General features: G+C 37.3%; 1 protein-coding gene across 13 annotated transcripts in view; it reads right to left on the bottom strand.

Annotated features, from left to right (window-relative positions):
- The window catches only part of PKP4 (plakophilin 4), a 235,978-nt gene that overhangs the window by 47,773 nt on the left and 167,854 nt on the right, over nt 1-20,351 (bottom strand). For 9 of the 13 annotated variants that reach the window (XM_081814392.1, XM_081814393.1, XM_081814399.1 and 6 more), the window contains 5 exons: nt 12,520-12,651; nt 12,219-12,409; nt 8,335-8,887; nt 2,953-3,141; nt 583-799 (listed from right to left, as the gene is read on the bottom strand). In XM_081814392.1, the coding sequence (XP_081670518.1) occupies nt 583-799; nt 2,953-3,141; nt 8,335-8,887; nt 12,219-12,409; nt 12,520-12,651 (1,282 nt within the window). Of the gene's footprint in view, nt 1-578; nt 800-2,952; nt 3,142-8,334; nt 8,888-12,218; nt 12,410-12,519; nt 12,652-20,351 lie in introns of all 13 variants that reach the window. The other 4 variants (XM_081814391.1, XM_081814387.1, XM_081814388.1 and 1 more) reach the window with 3 other exon arrangements.

Below are 20,351 nucleotides of genomic sequence, written 5' to 3' on the forward strand. Positions count from 1 at the left end.
ACATGGCCAAATAAAATTAAAAGGAGGAAACATGTATTATTGGCCAAATATTTTTTGCTTATGAAATATGAGAATTTCTTGTCAACTATTTTCTCCTAAATGGCAGAAGTTAATAGTTAATAAAAGCACAACACAGCACTGACCAGTAGGATTCAAAATGTACACAACACCAGTCTTTTCCAGTTTAAAACACCACACATTATTTCTGAAGCCCTCATCTATAGAGTCAGTCAGGATAAAGGAAAAGGGGTAAAATGATCCTTAAAAATCTTTCATATAATTCAGACTAAGAGGCTATCCCAGGGAGTTGTCTTGCTGAAGTATGGCACTGATGAATGCTGCAGATATTCACACAGACCTGTGCATTCTCTAACTTATTATTAAAGCATTGAAAGAAGGAATCTATCTTTAAAACAAAATTAAACTCAATGACCAACAGTGCTAAAATACAAGTGGAAATACTAGAGATAAGGAGTTAACTGATACTATAATAGACTTGGCAACTTGAACAAAAGCCAGAATGAAGGAACTGTCGATGCCCGGGATACTGTAGCATTCTGGAGACTCATAACCAGTACTTGCCTGGGGTCTTTCTGAATGCTGTCTATTGACGGGGATCTCGTGGTGCCATCATCAGCTGGCGCTGCGTGCTGAAGCCTGTTATAATTGCACTCTTGCACTCGGTATTGTATTGGCCTGTAGGGCTCCGCGTAGGTAGCTGTTGTGTTCAAAGCATAATTATTTCTTTGGTATGTAAGGGTGCTTCGTTGGCTGGATGTCCTTTGCAGATTTCCAACACCTAGAAAGTCAACATTTTTTAAAATGACAAGGTGATACTTTTCAAAGTAAAACTATTTTTAAGAAGGATTATAGTTTTTAACAATTACATAAATTGCTTTATAGATTTTATCAATATTACCAATTTAGATTTTAGATTTTACCTATCTAGCTCATTAGTGCTAAAAAAGGCACTCAGGTTTTTAATATACACCAACAATATGTCAATTTTATTAGCAGAAAAGAGCAAAAATAAAACTATAAATCTGCTTAGATCTTACTATGTTTATTAAGATTTAGTACGAAAGTGCAAGGGAAATGTGGGGAAAGAATTTGAGAAATAAATGACACAATGGCATAATTTCATTTTAGCAATAAAAAACAATTATTCAAGTCTGTAAATAATCGAGGTCAAACTTCGAACATGAAGCATACACAAGTTACTTATTTTGATATACGTTTTATTTATAGACCTTTGGATTTTGATAATACTGGAAAATTTACTTCATAAGAAGGAAGACTGATGTATCAAAATCTTCTATAGCTACTCCCCTAAATTTTTGCATGATGCTATATATAAAGGTACTGTACACTGTATGTTCTTTCTTAATTATTGCAGAAGGTATCTCTCCAATGATTGCAGACATATTCTTCCCACAATAATTTTAATAACATTATTTATTTCTTAATCCTATGAAAGAAATTCCTTGGGAGTTCCCTTCTACTTGCTTGATAGGATGCTGAATCACCAATCATTTAATAAAGCCAATTAGATCTTTAAAAAAATTCCTCAATTTACAGAACATAACAAGTGCAATATTTCTTCACTAGTATCTATTAAAAATTGGTACATTTTATTAGAAGAAAAATCCTGCAGCAGACCAAATTATCAGTGTTTGGCAAAGAATCAATTCAGATACAGTCTCCTCCCTCCTGGTGTTCTGGGAGGTATGCCTCCTAGAGCTATGCCTTTATGGGGTTATCGTTGTGGGCATGTTAATAAATCTGTCCTATCTGTTCTGCTTTTTTTTTTTTTTTTTAAAGATTTTATTTCTTTATTTGAGAGAGAGCACATGAGAGGGGTTAGGGTCAGAGGGAGAAGCAGACTCCCTGCTGAGCAGGGAGCCCGATGCGGGACTCGATCCAGGGACTCCAGGATCATGACCTGAGCCGAAGGCAGTCGCTTAACCAACTGAGCCACCCAGGCGCCCTCTCTTTTGCTTTTTAACAATTTTATTTATTTATTTTAGAGAATAGAGAGAGAGAGAGAGATTGTGAACAGGGCAAGGAGCAGAGGGAGATAATCTCCAGCCAATTCTGCGCTGAGTGTGGAGCCTGATGCGGGGCTCGATCCCAAAACCCTGAGATCATGACCTGAGCTGAAACCAAGAGTGGGATGCTCAACCAACTGAGCCACCCAGGCGCCCCTGTACTAGCTCTTTTTAAAAAAGAAAAAAAAAAAAAAAAAAAGAAAGAAGGGGCTTCTTGGGATTCCATGAGCCAGACCTGCAGCACAGTCTGGCAGTTCACGTGGCCACGGGGTATTGCTTCTGCTCTATCAGCCACTATGGTGTGGCATAAATGTGAGAGTGGTGGTGCAAGCATGTGAGGCACTAGCTCCCTGTTTTTATAAATGCAGTTATTGTATTCTGTCCCAGACTGGGTCCATAATAAGGAATATTTATTTCACATTCTACACTTAGACATTCAGAGGAAATCTAATTATCTAAAAAGGAGTAATACGAAATACACTTGGGCTGCATACATGCTAAATCAAAGATAGGCAAAAACTCATAAAGGGATCTTCTCTAAATACACGTTTCAGGCAACAAAAATCACAAAGGAATATTCCAAACAAAGGTTTCCCTTTCTAGATCTGATATGTTTTAAACCCAAGGAGAGTCAGATTTATAGCTCTACAAACTTACTTGTGAATTAACAGTATAATCACTAGGTTTGTTGATTAGATTAAAACTAAGGTTAAAAAAAACATATCGCCTATAAAGAGGTACAACACGAACTTCTGTGTTACTGTTTATTGATCAGCTGTCACAGCTGCTTATCTGACAACCAAATGGGCAACATGATTTCATACTAACAGGGCACCCAATCTCAATAAAAATCTGCTCTTGGGCCCGTGCATTTGGGAAACGAGCTGACAGTGCTGAGGCCCACCTGAGCCTGTGCGGTACAGTGCCGTCTGTGACCCTTGGAGCTCCACGGTGCCGTGGTTTGGGCTGCGGTACACTGGGCTGTAATAGGTCCTCCCCTCATATATAGGAGTGATGTGCAAGTCAGGAGACACAGCTGAACGAATGTCTTGCCCAAGCTGGCTGTGCTGGCTAGCATAGGAACTCCGTAAGCCTAGAGGCAGGAAAATTACATCATCAAGAAATTGAGAAAACTGTGATGAGGTTAAAAAGCCTTAATTAATCGGACCTTACCAATAGGACCAAATGTTAAGTCTAAACACCAAACCTGTTGAGTTCTACAAAAGGAGGATGCCAGATATGAAAAGGACACCATATACATTTTCAGAGGCAAACCTTCTCTGGCAGCCAGATATAGGTAAATTTTGTAAGAAAAAATAAATTATTAGATGGTCTGGTACTCAGAAATTCGTTCCCCAGCTGTAAGCTGTTTTATTGTGGTGACCAAAGAGAGCATGCCCTCTTCTACTGTTAGACCATTTTCATTGTTAAAATGTAAGAACAATGGTTCATGCCATTCTCTTGGCTGCTCCACAGAACTGGACAAGCAGCTCTCTGGGGGCAGGGCCCACCATGCCCCACACTTCTTAAACCTCAACGTTAGGACAATGTCTATGTAATAGTGCTTAGTAAAGGCTGATGTTCAAGAACACTTTTGAAATATGTCTCTCAATTCACCCATGATTTTTACAGGAAAATATGAAATTTTATGTTACAAAATTTAGAATACTATCAGTGAACTAATAGCATTCATTAAGTATTATGAGGTATTATATTACTATTTGTTGTTACTGTATTTTTCCTTTTTTTTTTTTTTTTAAACAAACATAGTTGTTTTTGCAGGAACCCACATGCCAGCTTCTTGTTTACCTTCTTTCTAGTGCAAAGGAAAAGTACAAAGTTAGTACATTAGTATTAAATCATTTGAAATATTCTTTCATTCAAATTGCTAACTAGAAAGTCAACATTTTTTAGTGGGACTTGTGATAAAAAAGTACATTTCAAACCCAAACATTTTATTTTCTTAAAGAAAGTGAATTAGTACATTTCAATATTATGATGCTCCAAAGTTTGTGATTTGTCATTATTAGTAAGTAAAATCCGTCACTTGTTAAGAATACTAAGATTACATTCCAAATTTGAATAAGAGAAAGCACAAATGTATCTGAAGTCCGCACTTACTTGCTTTTTAAAAGACTGCAAATAATTAACACAGTAACTAATTACAAAAAGATAGGATCACTCACCTCCTATTAGCTCAGTTAGTCATATCAGAACTAAAAGCAAATTGGCCTGAATGTGAGTGATACTGTTGCTTATTGAGGAGTGGCAAGAAAGTTTAATATGTAGAGCTTTCAAGATGAATGATTATTACCCACCCTGGACAGCAATGTGACATGGAAAGAAACTAAATGAACCAATGTGGATTTTAGCCACTGGCTCTCCACTTGCTAAAATGAAGATCGTAGGCTTAAACAATCATACAATTGGGAGATTATCCGGCCAAACCTCATTTCGAAACCAAGGAAACTGAGAGCCCAAAAAGAAATGTGATTCGTTCCCTTCAGAGAACTGCTTCCTGGTAGGGCTGAGAGGAAGCACCCAACACTGGACACAGCTAACCCTCAAGGTTCAAGGAGACATGGTGTGAGAAATCTTGAATTTGGCAGAGCCCTCCATGAATTAAAGGGCCAGGTCAGCCCACCAGGGGGACATGGAAGCCAATATAACTCTAAAGATGATACTATGATCGTTACTGTAAAGTTCTCATTTGGGGATTTCGGCTTTTATTCACTTGCAGATTTCTCATTCCTCTTAGCAGAGGAAAACTCCATTTCTTTATGGAACTCATGAGTATTCTGAATAAAGGTGCAGGCATTGTATTTATTAATGGTGATATAAAGTGGGCAGGTAAACAGACCTGGTCCTTGGTAATCTCTTCAACAAAGGTGCTATTTTAACACTCAGTAGAGCCACAAATGCTTGTGATTTACTGTGGGATTTTGTAGATCACTTAACACTTGGGCACCGCAAGCTGAGCACTGGATGCTCCTGAAGTCGGCTGAGCCGCCATGCCCCGCCCCCACCCCCACTCCACGGTCATGTGAAGTAAGACCAAAGCATTCTGCAGCATTCTCAGAATGTTATAGTCTCCCTGTGCAAGGATCCAGCTAGATTCTTCACTGGAAACCATGTGGTATGATATGATTTATAAATATTTGTACATATTTACTATAATTTCATGGGAAAGGTAACAAAATGAGCTTGCTGATAACTCTAAAAAGCATCCAGCAAATACTCACTTGTTATAAGATTATTAGTGAGATTAAATTACTATATGTGACAGACTATAATGGGAAATAAAAGCCTTAGAATGAAATATAGTACTTTTTGATTTTTAGAAATCTTTGTGAATAACATAACAGTGGTGGTTACTATTTTTGTTCACCTACTCATGCACGCAAACAAATAAAACACACAGTCCTATAGATTTACATTTTTAAAAAAATTACATAGCCTCTATAGAATAAGTAAAGTGATTATATGTAGAAAGTCCACCAAAACTTAGTATCTTTTAAATTGGAAGACAAGTAATTACCTTCTATAATTGTTATTAGAAATAATTTTTCCAGAAGTATTCACAGAATTAATTTTTAATAGTCTTATCTCCCTCTTCAAATAATGGAAAACACTGATCTTCCACAATATTATTTACCTATACAATAGTTTCTATTTGCAATTCCACAAATACATACTAGTTTACCTATTACAGTGACATATTCCCTGTGATTTAAAATCTTTATATTTAAGACACTTAAATAAATATGAATTTATCTCCCAAATAGTATTCTTTGTATTCTCAAAACTTTTCTTGACATGCTACGATTTTACTGAAATGAGTATTTTAGGGCAGGCATATTTTTCTGTTGTAGGAAGTAATTTATACACATATTGTATCATCACTTAAATTATGATCACCAAATACCTAAGTGTCTGAATCTATTACAAAATATTGCTTCAGGTTTATCAATTAGAAGGTTATTAACCCTTTGAAATCAAGAACCATAGTAAATATCATGACAAGTACAACACTTTCTGAAGTAAGAATAAAAGAAAGGAATTCACAAAATAGGATCCACATTCAGAATAAGCAGGCAGGTAGATGATGAGAAGCAAAACTTCCCTGGACCCTTTATATAAGGAAACCCTTTGCTTCTCTTGAAGACTGTAGTAGACTAGGGGAAAAAAAATCTGTGATAGGCTAGGTCTGCTTTTTTACCCCTGAAACAAAGTCTAGTTTCACCTGCAATGTCAGAAGGCACGCTTTTTAAACCAAAGGAAATCATCCGTCTCAGGGTTAAACATAGACAGTAATTTATGTGCTCACTTCCTTTCCTGGGCTTCTACTTCACTCTATTGCAAACATAGATTTCTGCATAGCTATTCTATACATACACGGGGGGGAATACAGAAATCCTCAGAACTATTTATCTTTGAAGGTTTCCTTAGGAGACAGAATTTCATAAATGATTTCTACCTCACTTTGCTGCAGACTTTCAGAGGCAAGAAAATATCTAAGCCAAGTACTCTCCTCTGATGACTGAATGAAAAAGAGGTAGTTTCTCCACTAGGACTTTCTCTGAGCTCAAATTCTAGTTCAATATTAATTCTTCATGCAAAATTATTCAATTAGAAAAATCTCAAAAAGGCTTTACCTTTCTCAGATGCCATAAGGAAAAGATACTGATTTTACTACAGAAAATACTAAAAATTTGTATAAGTAAGAAATACCAGAAACAAAGTCAAAAGACAGGTTACAAAATGGAAAAACTAATTGCAAAGTATATTACAAGAAACTAATTTACTTCAAGTATAAAAAAAGTTTTTACAAGTTATACAAATAGACAAAAATCCTAAACTTGTGGTTTGCAGAAAAGAAATAAAATGGCTGATAAACATGTATGATCTTCAATCTCAGTCAAAGCTCAATAAAGGGCATTTAAAACAATGAGATGCAGCTTTTAACCTACTCCACTGGCCAAGATGCAGCCCTGACAATATGCAGTGCTAGTGAAGGTGTAGGAGGACAGATAAGCTCAAAACTATTGGTGGAAATAGAAATCTATGCAACTTTTCTGGAAGGCAGGAGGTATGACAGTATTTCTTTAAGAACAAATAAGCATATATTTTGACTTAGCAATTTTACTTTAAGAAATGGATCCTGTAGTTTCTTAGTATCTATATGTAAAATATACAAGAAAAAAATATATTATTGCATTGTCTCTAACATCTAAAAGTGAAAAAACTACCTAAATGTCCATTAATAAGGAAGAGATTAAATGAATTATAATACATCTTTAAAAATGGGGTCCTCGGCATCCACTGACAGAATGGAGCTTTCAGACATATTAAAAAAAGAAAAAATATATATTACACATATTTATATATGTATAAGGTATATAAACATATAATAAAATTCCCATCAGTATAAAACACAATGTGTGCACATTTGTATGTAATATATATACTTATATACGCAAATACATATATACATACACTGGTGAGTGGGACTGGGTGAGGGTAGAGGAGCTTGAGATTTTCACTTCGTATTTCATATTTTCTTATATAGTTTTAATTTTTTTCCCATTGTGTATATGTTACTTTAAAAATGTAATTTAAAACACTAACTAAAGATAAATTTCAATTTGATAAAAAGAACAATGTCTATACATTATGTGGGAAACCCTCCATGAAAATACCCAGAAGGAAATGGCTATAATATCAGGCACCTTGCTGGTGTCTTTCTGATTTAATCCGAGTGGCATTTGAAGGTAATCATAAGAGCTTTGTGAATTTCCCACTGGGAAGCTAAAATCAAGGCAGTGGGTTAGAAAAATCCATATTCTACACCATTAAAGCATTTCTTTTTTAAAAAAAGCTATTTAAAGAGATACTCTAATATCATCTTTTAACATAACTTAGGGGTTTGGATATAGGTAAGCTTAGCTGGTGAAAAAATCTTTCATTAAAAAACAAAAACAAAACCCAACAAACAGCTTAGAATTCCAACCAGTGCTTCTAAAATGCAAAAGCATACTTTTCATTATCCTAATATTGGGAGGAGGAAGAATGTACTCCTTGTGAAAAATTTCTGATTGATAGAAATGTATATAGTTTCCTGCATTAAGAATTATAGCACCTGAAAGACAAGCCAGCCTGACATCAGCAATATAAACTTTGAGATAAAAATATGAGCTTTTCCCACTTTCTCATGCTCTGTTTCAGCACTGATCGCATGGAAGGCTTCCTCCTCGGGCTTTCTGTAGTGCTGTCACCTTGCACTCACCTGTGAGGCTGTCTGGCCGAGGTGGAACCATTCTTTCGTAAATTTCATACTGCTGCTGTCCAAATTGTTCCATGTCGTGAACAGTCCTTTGCAGTGAAGGTCCCAGATGTTGTGGTACGGCGGTCATCCCTGAGCGTTTGGGGGACGACGACCCCATCTGGCCTTGGGACGGGGAAGCTACTCGAGTCTGTGCATCCATCAGTGTCAGTGGGGACCCTACTCTGGCGGTAGTTTGGTACTGAGGGGTTGGTCCGTTGGGATTGGAGGTCTGCCGGGAGGTGACTGACCCAATCCGTCGTACAGCTGTTGGGGAGGCGGGTCTCTGTGCGGAGTACGGAGAGGCTGCCCGCTGAGCAGGTAATGTGGTGGAGGAATATGCACTGGGGTTCAGTGGTCGGGAGTCGGTCACTGACGGAGAGCCAAATCCACTACCCAGAGAAGTTCTCAGTGACCCCCTTGAAGGAGACACGCCTGTGCTGATAACATAAGAAGGAGACTGTGCTCTAGATGGAACTGAACTAACTCTTCTCATGGCCCGATTGGCTACTGACGGCTGATGAAAGGGGGGGAAAAAAAGAGAATGGGTTTATCCAGGGTTTTGCGTCCACTGTCACTACAGAAAAAAAAAATGCACATAGCTCACTAAAGAACGTGAATTCACTGTTTTTTCCTTTTTATGCTTTAGAGCTGGATATTTGTCCTTATCGTGCTTTACTTGTTCTACCTTTTTTTGGTAGTTTAACCTCTATCTTTTCCCCTTCAGAGTACTAAAATCAACCAGTAAAGAGAGATCTGAAGAATGCTTAATATTCCTTTTTCTTTTGTCTTTATATTTTTTTATCCTCTTGCACAGATAAAATGTTGTATTGCCATTTGCAACAACATGGATGGATCTAGAGGATATAATGCTAAGTGAAATAAGACAGAAAGACAAATACCGTATGATTTCACTCATATGTGGAAATGAAGAAACAAAACAAATGAAGAAACAAAGAAAAAAAGAGACAAAGGAAGAAAAAACAGACTTCTACATAGAGAGAACAAACTGGTGGTTGCCAGAGGGGAGGTGGGTGGGGGATTGGTAAAATAGATAAAGGGAATTAAGAAAAATAAAATAAAATCTTAAAAAAAAGAAAAGAAAACACAGTGATGAGCACGGAGTAATACATAGAACTGTTGAATTGCTATATGGTACATCTAAAACTAATATAACACTGTATGTTAATTATACTACAATAAAAAAGTGCTGTATTGCAAGTGTAAAGGGTCACTGGAACAATCTACTTATTTTGTGCCCTGTGAGTCAAACTTTGGCCAAGTTAATGCATTTATGTAAGACAAAACAAAACAAAACAAAATTTGAATGCATCAATCTAAATGTAGCTAGAGGAGTGTCTATAATTTATTCATCTTTATGGACCGGCCCCATTAACAAAAGGAATGTGTTCTCTCAATGTGGAATAAATGAATGCTTGCATAGGGTCTGGGGTCCAAAGCTCTCCTCTGTGAAGCTACTCTCAAGGGACAGCTTGGCTGCACAGGTGCTCCAGCCGAATTTCTCTTCTTTTAGCTCAAGCGTGGCTCCCTAGTGATTTTGGCCATTTCTTTCTACCTCCTTTGATCTATGAGCTCTTATCTTTAGCTGGTGGATTTATTTATTTATTTATTTTTTTAAAGATTTTATTTATTTATTTGAGAGAGAGAGAGAATGAGAGAGAGCACATGAGAGGGGGGAGGGGCAGAGGGAGAAGCAGACTCCCCGCCGAGCAGGGAGCCCGATGCGGGACTCGATCCCAGGACTCCAGGATCATGACCTGAGCCGAAGGCAGTCGCTTAACCGACTGAGCCACCCAGCCGCCCCTCTGGTGGATTTAAAGAGATGCAAAAAAGTACCCCAAAGTCTGCTGCAACAGGAGGAATGCTCAAAGGCTCTGGTGGGTTCAGGGCTAGCCAGCTGGAAAAGACCAGAATGGGAAATGAAGAGCATTTCTGCCATGGCTGGTCCTTCTATGACTCTATAGACCCCTGCAAACACTAGGTCTCAGATGCCCTTCTTGATGCAGCCACAATGAGGGACGGTGGCTGGCCTGGGGCACTGGCCTGACAGGAACAGGCGTAGGACTGAGAGTAGGGCACTGAGCTACAAGCCCACGACCAGGCTGCTGGAGTACAGTTCCCACCAACCCCCTTTCACTTTTAGTCGGGGCACTAAGCGGACAAACCGGAATAAGGCAAGGACTTTGTACACTCTTAGGTGTCATTAAGAGGAAGAATGCTTTGTCTCCACGTATCACAAGCAAGTGGACTAGCTGAAACACCTGCCCTGAGACCTACATGTGCTCAAACTCAACAATTCTGGGAAGGCAACAGCCATGGAGAGATCTGGGGTGGGCAAGCGATTGTAAATAAAACAACAAGGCAAGAAAGAGGGAGTTTGCAAATTAGTAGACAGTTGGAAAATTAAAATCTGTGCTCAGGGTTTAGAAATAGTGTTAAAAATAAGTAAAGAAGATCTCACATATGAGTGTTTTACTACCAAAATGGGATACTTGGTCCAAGAACTAGAAATGTGTTGCCCAGACTACATGCAAATCAAGAGATTTTATAGACCTCCTTGCAACCTAATTCTTCAGCTCTAGGAACAAAATCAACTTACTGTAAGCTGAGAAAAAAAAAAAAAAAGAGAGATAACCTATCCACTTTTAAGGGGAAAAAACAATTTTTGTAGTTAAGATAATTATTATTCTAAAGTGTAACTTCAAACCAGCTGACATAAAAATTCACCTAAGCAGATAAACTCCTGTAAGCACTTAGTCCAAAGCTTCTCAAACTTTCCCATCAAAGCATCCCTACCAGCAAAGGAATAAAATATACTCTAAGGACTGGGGTTACAGCTTGGCTTAAAAATTCATGCACTAGGAACATGATGACTGGACAAGAAAAAAAATTCATGCACTATATGATTTTGTTTCTTTTCATATAGGAATATTTCTCATTACTTAAACATTTCTTCTAAATTGTTGAGCCAAAGTGCCAAAGCCCTCTTGTGTTCCTCCTTTGGCTCGCAAAACCTGACCCACTGTGGTGTTGGCCTTCCTCTAGCACATTATGGAAGGATTAGCGTCTGCCTAACTTCTTGGATGATCTTGCCATTTTTCAGCTCCAGAGAACTCACTGGGGTACTTGGACAGATCGTTATCCTCACTGGTTACTGCCACTCAGGATCCTACTGCTTTCATTAACTCGGGCCACGCTAGTGGACTGATGTGAATAAAGTGGCAGTGAGTGAGGAGCTAAGGAGTTTTTGTACATACATACATAGGCCATCTTATTTTTTTGACCAACTTATATATGATAACTTTCTATGGGCAAGAATATCTACATTCTAACAAAAAATTGTGATTTCAGGGAATAATTCCAAAGGTGAATTCCAAAGGCAAAAAACTTTGGTTAGAACAGGCCAGTCCCATTTTATTCAGGTGTGGGCATAGTGCTTTGCCCTCTACGCCTCTCTAGAACATATTGTAGCTCTAGTATTTTTAGGAACACACAACCCCTAGAGGGACTACAACATTCCACCCAGTTTTCTCATACTCCTGCCCTGGACTGTTCCTCTCATGACAAACTTGCTTCTCCTAAAAGAACTACTCTCCTGTATCTGGAATTTATCAGAATTCATTAATATGAGTTTATAAATAATTCCAAGGTTTTGTTTTTTTTTTTAATATCACAGACCTGAATAATGTTAAAATGATTTTGCTACTTTGTCCATTCTGTAAGATCAAAATTGTATGTATTGATTTTATATCTGATAAAGAATACTTATAACAGATATTCAGTTAGGAGGGTATTTCTTTACAAGGATCTTGATGTGCTTGGCTTACCTGAACCAGTGTTTGTCCTTCAGCTCTTGAATTCCTCACCAAATGGTTATTGGTTGATCCTATGAATGAATGCTGCGGTCTATTTTCTGCTTTAGTCAAATTCTGGCTGTTGTGGAAACTCCCTGCTTCCTGGTATCCACTGTCAGAATAAGAATTCATTTGTGTTGAACTTCTTGAGTTACCCAATGATCCTGCAGGAATGAAACCAGCAGGAAATATCTTTATTTTACACTTCTGATACTCATTTTCAAATAGCACACATTAAAAGCAAATCTGATACTTAAAAGATAATACAACAGACCCTCACTTTCATGGAGAGATGTCTGTTCTGGTGAATAGAGAGTCCCCTGTTCTGGCTCTGTCCTGATGAGATAGTTGTTGGGGTGGACAGCGTCAGAAACTCTAGGTTTGTTTACACCAGTATTTGGCACATCTGTAAGAAGATAAGTTTAATCAGCTAAATCTAATGACAGTATTACATAAAAACTTGCTACAAAGGTTCAGATATTTGTGACATCTTATAATCTATATGTAATACAATACCATTCTCATTGTAAACTGCACAAACATTTAGACTCTTTTCTATATGAAAGTGTTCCATATACTCATTTTATTAATATATTTTTCTAAATTTTATGACAATTTTTCATCCTGATTACCACCCTAAGTTAACTTATATATTACATGAAATTAAAATCTGAAAATTGACCTTGTTACCCCTTGGAAAACTCACCTCTCAGCTGACTTCCTCCAAGAGGAAGACTCTGGGTAAGAGTGGTGGCCAAGTGTTTAATAAAAAGATCCTCCAGACCTCCAAACGTTTGAAATAAAAAACTTGCGTGGTGTTTATATTATTGAGCTTAGTAATGAAACCTCTGAAGGTAGAGCTAGGTTTTTATGTTTTATTTCATGTTATCTAAAATCAACGGAACTCTGTACAGTGTTTTCAGAGTTACAAATGATGGAAATTTTAATTTTTTATCCATTTGCTTACCTTACTCTCTTAGTCCTTTTCTGTATCCATACAGACAAATCTAAACATGATCCTTGCTTCCTCATGCCAAATCTGTCTCTCCCAATTATCTTCTTTTACTTTCAACTGTATCATTTTGCCATCTTGATCTTAGAAACAAAACTATTTATCCCCTTCCCTATCTCCTACGTCTGTTTTGTATGCTGTAAATTGAGGTGGTGTAAATCACACTGCCTTTGCCCATTTCCATTCAAATGTGACCTCTTTTCTCTATTTCTTCAAAATATATTTGCCCATCTTCTGATTATCTTCAGAAGTCTCTTTCCACAAATTTAACCCTCAGGTTGCTAACAAACATTTTTTTCAGGAATGCTGCTTCACTATCTCTTCAAAGATTTACACTGAGTCTGTAACACATTCTGAGTCCAAGATATAATCCTAAGGATTTCAATGTTTTCATTTGTCTTTCCTTTCTGATTTTCTTCCTTTAACTTTTTATTAGAGCCCTAAGAATGCAGCTATGGGAAAAGATAGGTGTGTGTGTGCGAGACACAGGGAGCGTGTGGTTGGGAAAGGAGCTTAGGAAAAATTTCCTATAGGAAGTAAAGCTTGCCCCTTCTTTACCACACTTAAACTCTCTCACCATTAGAGTGTAAGTTCAGTGAGAGCAGGGACTTTTGTCTGGTCTGTTTACTGTTATTTCCTCAGTGCCTAGATAGGTACATCGTACTCAGTAGGTGACTGGTAAGTATTTGTTGAACAAATTCCCAGTAAGAAGAGCAGCTTCTCTTTATTGAGTGCTGATTCACGCCTGGCACTGTGCTGTGGCTTTATTATGGTCAATAAAGTTTATCTACGTAAAGCAAAGTAAAACTTGTAGGCATTGCTGATCAAGCTAGTTTGAAAAGTGAATACAAGTTTTATAGGAGAGCCGGGAGCCCCCACTGCATTCTAAACCTTTAGCTTGACGCTGAATTCAATCCAAGGTTTTGTTTCCTAGCCTCCAGAAAGATTTGCTGATATTCTTAATATAGGTTTTTAATGACCTGTCTCCTGATTTATTATTTGACAGTACACTTCTAGGTGGTAGAGTTCTGTGACAGTTCTGAATTCTTCAGTTTGGAATTTCAATAAAGATTACAGATTGTATATGGTTTCCCTGGTATACACTGAAACCCGATCTGAGGCTCTGTCAGGCTGATAATCCTGGGGAGTGATCGGCTTCATTTGTAAGTCTTCTGTTAACGAGTTTCTAGGGTTCTACACATTCTTATGCATCACTTCTGGATGGAATTTTATTAAGGACTAAGGAAAATACGTAGTTTGCTAGGCTAGAAGTTTTACACAGAATTGGTGTGCCAGGGAATAGTGACACAAGGGCCGGCCTGACAGCAGGGCTGTGCCCCAGTCCATTGTGGCTTCATCCAAAATGGAGCTCTGACACATCAAATATGAAACGGCAACCATCTGTAGATACGGAAGCACCCCGTGGGAGCTCCAAGACTTCTCATATGTGGAAAATGTACCATTTTTTAAAAGAAAAAGAGGTTTATTTATTTATTTATTTATTTATTTATTTATTTTTTTTATTAAGAAAAAGAGGTTTAGACAGTTCTTAGCTTCAGCTTTAGTACAAGATAAAACGTGGGACACCAATACATCAAAGCTTTTGGCCTGGAAACACTAGGTGGTATGCCGTGTCAGGAGCTGAAAACTTATCACCATGGAAACCAAAACCCATCAGAGTTCCATGTATGCTTTTTTTTTTTTTTTTAAACTATTAGGACCTGGTATTTAAATAGGAAAAGAGAAAGTGGCACCCTAAAAATCTGTACCTCAGCAATTCTGTCTCCTCATTCAGTAGAATATTTTTTTTACAAATCATGTGACAAACAATTGTGCTCATTTAAACTCTCCTTTGAAAGAAGCTGTTTAAAATAAATAATCTTAAACAGAGCAAGCACAAATTGTGAGATACAGGATTCCATACTGGTCACCTTAATTAAAAGAATTAGTATCTCAAAAAAATACAAAAACAAACGAAATAAACAAAATTACCCTGAAAGTAATACAACCAAGGACCCTCTCTAAATATTAGCACCTGTTTCTTATACTTTTAAAGATTTATTTATTTGAGAGACAGAGCGAGAGAGAGAGGAGCAGAGGGAGAGAGAGAATCTCAAGCAGACTCCCTGCTGGATGCACAGTCCTATGGTGGGGCTCGATCCCACAACTCTGAGATCATGACCTGAGCCACAATCAAGAGTTGGATGCTTAACTGAGACACCCAGGCACCCATTTCTTATACTTTTAAATGCAACACCTCAAAAAAATAGAATGTGGAAAAGTATTTGAAGATTTAAATAATTGAGTTATTTAGAGAACAGGGTCTAAATTTCATTTTTTTAAAAGATTTTTTAATTTTTAAGTAATCTCTACACCCAACATGGGGCTCAAGCCTACCACCTCAAGATCACTCCACTGACCAAGCCACCCAGGTGCCCCTATTTTTTAGCTTTAAGTAAATACTGAAGTTAAAGTTTTAAAAAGTTGATAAATACATGTATTTACCATATTATAACTATTATGATAATATATTATCCTATTAGTGAGCTATAAAGCAATCAATTCTAAACTATCAAGTAGATCTTCATTTTTCTACTTCTATAATGAGCTTCATTATAGATGAATGTAATGCATATCTGCAAAGACAGAAAGATACTGATATTTCTTCTCAATCATTAAGACAAAGTTAAATTATTTTCACACTGTTTTACTATTATTTACTGCTTACTTGAAAACCTGTAATTCCTAAATCACACACACGTAAATGTATATACACATAGTCACTATTCCTGTAGTAAGAAGACCCAGTTTGCAATTACTATAGAAGGTATTCTTATTGTAGTAGGGTAAGGCTCAAAATTATTAACTATGTAGTCTTACTTTAAAATGAATGTCTTTTAAAAACATGTGCTATGAGGAATGAAAGAAGACACTAGTCAAATTTACCAGAGAAACCACAGAGTCTTACAGGATGGGATCGTTTCATGATCACTGCTATAAACTAGAGTTAAATAGTTGACATGTTGTGAGTTAGTGCAATGAGAACATAAAATTGAGAGACGTTTTGATGAGCAAAAATGGCAAACAGAATGTCAATGCTACTTCTTTCATCTGTGTACTGAAGAACATGTGTTATTTTTTCACAAACATGTTTTGTGGAACATCAGAAATATTTTATGGGGCATTTTCAAACATCAAATTAGCATCTTCTATGAAAATGCATGTCTAAGAATATGGAACTTGAACAAGCTTCAAGGTAGAATGAAATAATCTCCATTTGTGTTTATGAATGGGAGATTATTGGAAACATGGTCCATCCTGCCTGTTACATTTCATCTGAGTGCCCCAGTATTACCTAAACAAGGGCAATTAATTAGAAAAAGTAGAAGGCTGCAGCTAAGAAAATACTAGTGGGTAAGGGACAGTAATGCTGTGTAGGGCTACGTAAATCTCATGTATTATCCACCATTAAGCTCACAGTGAAAGACATAATACAAAGTGTATTATGATTTATCTCCCAAATACACACCAAGTGTGCATAAAAATATGCTCAGGAAAAGGCTAAGGTCTCTCTAAAGAACTTGAAATTACTGAAATTCCTCTGTTTTGTTAATCTATGTGTCTTACTGTTTTTGGTATACGAAACGGAGGTCTGTACAATGTGTAAAATCACCATGGCAACAGGAACCTAGAGATCAGTAAGGAGATTTTTAGTATATACAACTCTGTAACTAGTCTTTCACAGTCCAGCATATTATAACTTTTTGCTAGATTCTCCTTGTTTGTGCCTGTTCTGAGTTGCTATGGTGTTTAAAGGTTTGCCCTTACATAAAAGATAGTGTAATGTGAGTTTTGGCAGGACTCCTGGGATGGTAATAGAATGCAGTGTTAAGGCAGATGATGTGGTCTTTGACAATTAAGGAAATGGAGTAGCTCACTTTTCTTCCAACTTTGGCCTGTGAGGTGAGGTTAGGCTTTCATACTCTTCATGAAAATACGAGTAGAAAATTTTGTCTTATGGGGACTCAACTTCCTATTTGGCTATGGTACTCTGGCTTCCTATAAGGCGACAGGTTCAGGAAGGAGTCCACATTCCACAGAGCTACAGCAATATTCCAGTGTCTTCTATGGCTAAGAAGTAAAGCTCTAGGCCAAATTCTGGAAGAGGACACGGATGATGGCCTTGAAAGGACTTCTCCTCTTCAGTAACTTCTTTGATGTACACGATTCACTTCTACAGCAGGTAACCTTATTATCAGAGGAAATGAGATCATCGGGAAATATTGTTGCTGAGTGGAAATGTGAATAGGGTGATGGAAACATGAATCATAAAAACATTCTTTGATGCACAGACACAGATAGACATTGACTGATATCTTAAGATTATAGATACCTGGACTTTGTTGACTCAAATATAAATTACTATACACATATGATATCCTTTAAAAGCTGGGCTTTAATGAAAGCAAACACTTGCGAGAATGGGCAGATCTTGTTTACTGAAACTATTTCTAGTCTGGTTCTCTTGAATGTATCTAGATTCTTGGGTCTTATGCATACTTATGCTATCTTTTAAATATTAAGATAGTGGTCTAAAAATTTAACTCATCTAGAAAATGTTGAGTGAAAAGTCTTGGAAAATGGAAACCATTAATGAAGTGTCTTCTAGTTCACTTTAAACTTTGCTCTAAACATCAATTAGCTTGCCTTGAAATCCACTGTAAAAGCTCATCAGCCTGGATTCAATTTTGTGGCTTAAGCAAACTTAGTTTCTGCATAAGCTGGTATAAAGCACTTTATTTACTTTCTATAATGCATATCTAAAAAGTATTTTATAGTTTTAAATGTCACCAGAGAGATCTCTTCTTCATAAATATTTTAAAATTCCTGAATTCTGTTCAGGAATACAAAATGATTAAAAAATAATTATTAGGAAAAAAAAAGGTCTTTCTGCAAATAGTCATATTAAAATGGGTATTTATCAAGTATTTTTAGTCTAGGGATGAATTAAAATACAGGTGTCACACTTACCATAAAGAATTTATATATGTAAGAGGAAAACTAGAAAAATAAGGAATTTAGAATTATAAAGATGAAAAGAAATGGATCACACATGTCAAGTTTCTAACACTGAGTTTACAAGTAGGTGCTCATAAAAGGCCATGGGCCTCTTGCTTCCTACAGAGAAAGCTAAAAAAAGAATAAAGGATTTGCTGTGATGTAAAAAAATCAGTGATCTATGGAACATAAGTGCTCAAAAATCATTCAAATATTTTTTCAAAGACATACTTTATTCCTTTTAGGGAAAAAAATGTTACCAAATATAGAAAAGGGTATATTTGATAGTACGAGATATAAGATAGATTCCCTCTGTTAAAACAAAACAAAAACCCCCAAAACAAAAAACCAAGAAAACTTCCTTTAAAAAAAAAAAAAGATTTTATTTATTTATCTGAGAGAGAGCATGGTGGGGGGAGAGGCGGCGGGGGGCGGGGCGGTGCAGAGGGAGAGGGACAAGCATACTCCCAGCTGAGCCGGGAGCCCGACTTGGGCTGGATCCCAGGGGATCCTGACCTGAGCCCAAGGCAGATGCTTAACTGACTGAGCCACCCAGGTGCCCCAAGAAAACTTCTTAAAAAAAAAAAACCCACAGAAATCTGTAAGGGTAGGATGATATTCCTTTTTTTTTTTTTTTTTAAAGATTTTATTTATTTATTTGAGAGAGAGAGTGAGAGAGAGAGAAAGAACACAAGAGGGGGGAGCGGGAGAGGGAGAAGCAGACTCCCTGCTGAGCAGGGAGCCCGATGCGGGACTCGATCCCGGGACTCCAGGATCATGACCTGAGCCGAAGGCAGTCGCTTAACCAACTGAGCCACCCAGGCGTCCCAGGTAGGATGATATTCCTAACAAAAAGAAATGAATAGGTCTTCTGAAACTAGGTTTTACTGTAAATTTTCTATTGAGTTATCTTTTTTGGTAAAGATTATCAAGATAGAGCTAAATGCAGACTAACTCTGGCTTACGAATGAAATGTGGGGTTACAGATGGTAGCCTTTCTGACATTTCCCAAAGCAACAACTGTAAACTGAGGAAGTGTGGCTCTGTGCGTTGAGGAGGTGGTAATGGAAAAACGAGCTTTTAAACTTGATACTTTTTTTTTTTAAAGATTTTATTTATTTATTTGAGAGAGAGAATGAGATAGAGAGAGAGAGCATGAGAGGGGGGAGGGTCAGAGGGAGAAGCAGACTCCCCGATGAGCAGGGAGCCCAATGCGGGACTCGATCCCCGGACTCCAGGATCACGATCTGAGCCGAAGGCAGTCGCTTAACCAACTGAGCCACCCAGGCGGCCCTAAACTTGGTACTTTTCTATTTTATTTTAGGTAGTTAATAGAATATTTGTTCACATATCATTAAGAGCATGAGAACACTTAAATGTTTATTTAACATGTTTATATTAAACATAAAATGTTAGAGGCTAAAACTGGATATGTGATTTTAATACAAAGTCCTACCTTACTGGGCGCTTCGGTGGCTCAGTTGGTTAAGCATTGGACTCTTGATTTTGGCTCAGGTCACGATCTCAGGGTCGTTGAGATCGAGCCCCCTGTTGGGCTCTGCGCTGAGCGTGGGGTGTGCTTAAGATTCTCTCCCTCCCTCTCCCTCTGTCCCTCAGCCCGTGCGTGTGCTCTCTCTCTCTCTAAAAAAGTTCTAATTCAGTGTATTTAAGTCTTATGGGGGTGTGTTACATACATCCCCATACAGTATGTGTAAATGGTGTAAGAACATTCGAATATTCGAATGCGAATATTCTTATTTGGTGGTTGCGACTCATCCACAAACCTTGTCCCGTCTTTTCACTATAAGCATCTTTGCTATAGATTACTTTACCATAAGCAATTTCAACACAAACACAATATGCCAAGAACAAACAACAGTGTAGAAGGCTTATCACAGCACAACACAAAATTCAGTTTCAGAGATGAATCCTAGTATTTGAAATCTGATGCCCCTCTTAATGAAGAAAAAAGAGAAAGTGTGATGCCAACAAGGAGACACAGCAACAAGCAAAAGTGTATAATGCTATCAACCAAA

Source organism: Leptonychotes weddellii, chromosome 3, assembly GCF_054177405.1.
Source record: "Leptonychotes weddellii isolate Sample4059 chromosome 3, ASM5417740v2, whole genome shotgun sequence".
NCBI classification, from domain to species: domain Eukaryota; kingdom Metazoa; phylum Chordata; class Mammalia; order Carnivora; family Phocidae; genus Leptonychotes; species Leptonychotes weddellii.